At 38.5% G+C, this 5212-nt stretch overlaps 1 protein-coding gene across 1 annotated transcript; it reads left to right on the forward strand.

Annotated features, from left to right (window-relative positions):
* Window positions 1-1606: 1606 nt before the first annotated feature.
* Window positions 1607-4903, forward strand: LOC127772822 (uncharacterized). The gene is made up of 6 exons (XM_052298804.1): window positions 1607-1841; window positions 2226-2318; window positions 3236-3449; window positions 3673-3749; window positions 4184-4294; window positions 4400-4903. Exons 1-6 carry the CDS (start codon window positions 1776-1778, stop codon window positions 4559-4561), a joined length of 723 nt encoding a protein of 240 aa, XP_052154764.1. The 5' UTR covers window positions 1607-1775; the 3' UTR covers window positions 4562-4903.
* The last annotated feature ends 309 nt before the right edge of the window (window positions 4904-5212 follow it).

Raw genomic sequence — 5212 nt, forward strand, 5'->3', positions numbered from 1 at the left:
TCACACAACGGCAAGATCCAGCAAAGCGGCAGAGCTCCTTCATGAGGACAATCAGATCTAGTGAAGCAGCAGAGACGACGGGATTCGAAGTGGCTTCTCACGACGATGGGAGCGGCACTCTGGCAGGCGGCGGCAGGAGCTTCGCGCGACGGCAACGGCTGCAGGCTGCGACGGCTTTGTGTAGAGTCTGACACGACGGTGGCTGTGGCAGCGTCGTGCAGCCTAATAACGAGAGGATTACAGTTCTAATCCTCTAGACGTAATAACGAGAGTCTTCCTCTAGACCTCTTCCCAACGGAACCTGATAAACTACGAAATCCTTACTGGAAATGAGATCAGTGAAAACTATGCTAATTTTATGTGAGTTGAATTACTGCTGTTACAAATATTCCGCAACAGATAACCAAATCATTGCGGACATGTGGAAACTCTGAGTTCTCGTCACTTTAAAGGTAGAAGCAAATTATCCTGCACATTTTCCTTAATCCAACTCCTGGATTCCTCATCTATTGATGGATATCATGTAGAGCTTCTTGATAAGTCTAATATCGAGGACGGGGCGAATGCTAATATAATAATATATTGTTGGATATCTCCGCAAATGAATTTTAAAAGAATCAGCCATTTAAAATTTAATTTCGGAGTTGGTTTTAGAGTATTTTTCAACTTAGTTTCTTTCTCAGCATTAACTACACATAAGTTTTAGCCATAACTTATTTTTATCGCTAATAAACCATTACGGCTTATAATTAGTTCTTGAGCAACCAATGGTGCTAGAAAAAGAACCGTTCGATACTATATGCTTCTTAAGTACTCCTAATAAATATTGGATGTTTTCCAACACATGTTTTTTAATTAACAAAATTATTGGTGACAGAGACCGAATATATAAATCATTCTAAAAAGTGCTCCTTCCGCTCTCGATAATCGACACTATTGAGCGCTTACCATGGGCATTTCGCGTATGATTATGGTTCTTTTTGCACAGCTCTAGATTCACTATGTTTTGTGTTTTGGACCTGAGCATTCCTAACTTCACAAATACATGAATATTACATTAACTTGGATGAATAAAATCCTAAACCGCTAAAATTTAAGTTATAACTTTAAATTTAGCGTGAAGCTGAGATCTTGCAAAACACCAAACATAACATATATTGTCAGTATAATTTCTTTTTAGAAAAATACACAAACGGATAAAAAGTTTAAACTCGAATAGCATCTATATCAATTATTTGAAAATTGGAACAAAATAGTAACCTCCGTTCTAAAATAAATTCATTTTTCACTCATTCCACACATACCAATACAAAACAAAAAGATTATAATACCTCAATATCAAATCCCAGTGTTAGTATTCTTCACTTTATCTACTCATAATACAGGATAAATAGAACTATCTAAAAATACACTTATGATGGGACGAAGAAAAGTACTCGTAAAAGGAGCATTTAACTATTTTATACTTTTAAGATTTTGCATTTAAAAAGTTGACACTTGGTTTATGACATGTGAGCCCTAGTATATCTATGACATTTCATATTGGTTCAGGGATAAATCATTAAATGCCAAACAAAAGTAACTCAAAGAAAATAGAAAGGGAAAAAAAAAATCCTCCTACCACCTTCCTGACGAAGGTAACGCCCGCACGAGTCGCTCACCGCGCGCGAACCTTCCTCGGACTCGGGGCGTCTGTCCCCTGCCGCCGGCGATTCGATCGCGCGGGCGGGGCTGTCGCGTCTCGCCGCCGCCGCCGCAGCTAAGCCAGCGCGGCGATGGATTCGTCTCGGCCCAGGAGGGATCCCATCAAGTCCCGCCGCCGTCCCGACTGGAGAGAGGAGGTCTTTCTTTCGTTCCTTCCCCCCTCCCGAACCCCCCATCTCCGCCGTCGCCGTAGCTTAGCGTTAACGTAGCGTAGCGCGGTTCTAGGTCGACATGCCCCTGCGCGGGCGAGCGCTAGAGGGCGGGCGTGAATGTTAGCGCTGTTGGATTGTCCGTCGACGTGCGCGCAAGGTGTTCGGTCGATTGCCTGAGCGAGCTGGTGCTCCCCTAGAGTTGAGCTACCAAAATTTATCTTCTGCTATTTTGTTGCTAATATTCACCATGCTAGGAGTAGGATTTATGGGGACATTGCAGTGTTCGGATGAGTTCTCTGTTGATTGTTGTGTTTCCTTTTTACTCGATTTGTCTGTAACTTGTGCTTACTCCCATTTTGCTGCACACAGCTTAGGAGCAATTGTCTGAAAAGAATTAAAGAGGAGAGAGTCCAGTTTCTTTGGAAGAAAAGGATCGATGGGCCACTTCCTGCTAGTGACATGGTATCGAAATTTATTACTCTTTTCGTCAACCTTTTGTACAGTTTCATACCGTCTATGCACCAATATATAGTAAATAATGGCTACATTCTCTACTGTTTGTTGATGGAAGTTCTCACTGTAGTTTAATGCTTTTAAAGGACAAACACCAGATAAATCAGTCCTTCTGTCTGATACTAGTCCTGAATAATTACAGTATGTTTCTTCTTGCAGCTGGCAAGTGAATCATGTACTTTAATGTTACCTATCATTGCTCTCGTAATCTTTCTTATCAATCTGAGGAGAGATACCAACGGCCTCATCTTTTTGCTTATGCTTATGCTTATCAATCAAAATTTGAATTTTCAACCTTAAATTTGAAGCCAATTTTGAGTTTTTTTTCATCGAAGTTTATTTTTCAGCCTTTGCTTTTAGATCACTAAGGACACGTATATAAAAGTTTTATTCACAAATTACTTTTCGTTTGCAAATACGCCGTTTGGCTTATTCCGCAGATAAGCCAAATGATGGGGCTGCAAGTTAATTGGTTCTAATTTGACATTCAGGCTTAACAGCACTTCATTGCTATGGAAATGAAAATGTAAAGGATTCAAAATTTATTATTGATCAACTACTATTTGCATACAAAACTAATGATTGAATAACCAAAATGAATTGAAAAATAATTATTGGTTCTGGACTTCTCGTTCTATGTGTTCCCATCATCTCTGTAGACTTTACAGATCGTGTTGAAAAATAGGTACCATTAAGATGACCATTATTATGGAACTGGATACATTATCACTATCCTTAGTCGAAAAACATGGTTCATTAATAGGTTATACCATGAGTACTCTGCAGTCTTCATGCTAACATGATTTGTAGTTGAATATATTTATGTATTTTGTGCATCTGATTTATCTACTTGTGTCGACTGACAGATAAAAGTCGAATCTGCAGTCAGGGATATTATCTCTGATGAATTACAGAAACTCAAACAGCATGGAGATGGAAAAGCGGACCAAGAAGCTGATATGATATGGGAATATCAAGGACCACAGACAGCTAAACCTGTTGAGACTGAAAGTGAAGATATATTACTTGAAATGGAAAGACTTCTTTACGAAGATATGAGAGATGAAGCCATTCAGATAGGTACATTTTCAAAATGTTTTTTTATTGCTATAGTGCTCAAGAACTGTTCTTGCAATCTGCTTTGTTCATGTTTTCTCTGGAGTTTTTACAAATTTATATCTAATTCCTTACAACTCAATAGATAATATTCTCTGATTCATCTCACATGGATGCTCAAAATTTCATTTTATCTTGTAGATGAAAATAAATTGGTTTGGTTAAAAACATTTCCTATTTATTGTAGAAGTGGAGGCCCTCGATGAGGAAGATGAATACTTAGCTCAGGCTTTTCTTGAACATATGCAGTTAACTGATAAGGAGGTATGCATTCATTGAGCATTTAGTTCAACTTTTCGCTGGTCTGTAAGTTTTTCAATTATATAATTTGATGCTGTATATTTCTCTGACATTATTACTCTCTGTGCTTGACTTTGTCTTAGCTCAAGCCATTACTTCTTCTTTGAAGTGCATGCTAGAGCTACATTTCCTATATGATCTGTACCTATTTGTGTAATTTTATAATTGAAAATGCAAATGGTTTAGTGTTGATGGTAGGATCTGACAAGAAACACCTCAATTAGTGTTTCCATGGAGGAACAGAAAAATTTCCCAGTCAAAACATGGTATTAGAATAGGTTGGGTTCTGTTGTTTGGTCGCAAATGCAGCACTGCTGGCGATGTCAATCATATGTATTACTATTCTTTCCTATTGTCTTTCCCCCCTTCCATTTTGAAATAATTGTGCTATATATCAGGCAAATGCTAAGCTCTGGTGCCCAGTTTGCAAACAAGGGGAACTACGAGAAACACATAATCTCGTATATTGTACCATGTGTAAGCTACGCCTAGACCTTGGAGAAGATAAGGTAGTTCCTGTTGGCAACTTTGTATGTCTTCCTGATACATTGAGATGGTTTTACTTTTTCATAACATTATTGTACCAAATTTTACAACTTTAACTGTTCGATCAGATTAACCTGGAATTCTTGCGAGAAAGATTGGCTAATGTGCATATGGATCACTTGGATAGAGGATGCAAATCAGCACCCAAGTTCTGTTTGCAGACTATGTTTGAGTTGACTGCGCTCTACATACAATGTGAAGAATGTAACACTTTTGATGTCGTGATATAAATAGCTACAATGCTGATGAAGACCATATTACGGAGAGAAGGGAGGATGTCCATACTTTCAGAAGTTCTTTCTCCCCGTTTACTGTTAGATCAACGGCGAACTTATCCTTGGAAGAGGATGTACATCAACTAGGTAGGGCTCTGTCCACTTTTTGCGTTGAGGTGATCAAACTGTGACTCTTCCATGTATCTCTTTTTTGTTTGATGTCTTTCTTCACGTAAAGGTAGAGTGCAGTGTAATTAACCAGATGAGCTTGGTCAATATTTTGTTGCCAACTTACATGAAAGTCAGTGAACTCGCTGAACCGATATGGATATGGGCTAGATTATCCGTATCCTATGATGCTGTGAGTTCAATATGGTTTTATGGATTTTCTTATTCCTTTGAAGCTGATAATTTGGAGGTTTTGCAGTTCTTTTAGAAGATACCACACCGAATCATCTTCCATACATCAGTTAAAGAATGGTGAATGACATGGTCAGGAAAGCGTAAGTTAGTCATAATAATCTTGTTGATGCCAACTAAACCAATTTCAAATTTGGCACAATACCTCAAGCATGGAGTCGCCTCTAAAGTAATTAAGAGCTAGTGCACATGTTGCTGATAGCTTGATACTGTTCCTTATATAATTGACGCATCAATGTAATGGGC

Source organism: Oryza glaberrima, chromosome 5 (genome assembly GCF_000147395.1).
Source record: "Oryza glaberrima chromosome 5, OglaRS2, whole genome shotgun sequence".
NCBI lineage: Eukaryota > Viridiplantae > Streptophyta > Magnoliopsida > Poales > Poaceae > Oryza > Oryza glaberrima.

Excerpts from the sequence above, each read along its gene's own strand:
- LOC127772822 (XM_052298804.1), top strand. The coding sequence starts at position 1,776 with ATGGATTCGTCTCGGCCCAGGAGGGATCCCATCAAGTCCCGCCGCCGT. Across the intron at positions 1,842-2,225 it reads GTCCCGACTGGAGAGAGGAG|CTTAGGAGCAATTGTCTGAA; the intron begins GTCTTTCTTTCG and ends TGCTGCACACAG. Across the intron at positions 3,750-4,183 it reads TGCAGTTAACTGATAAGGAG|GCAAATGCTAAGCTCTGGTG; the intron begins GTATGCATTCAT and ends GCTATATATCAG.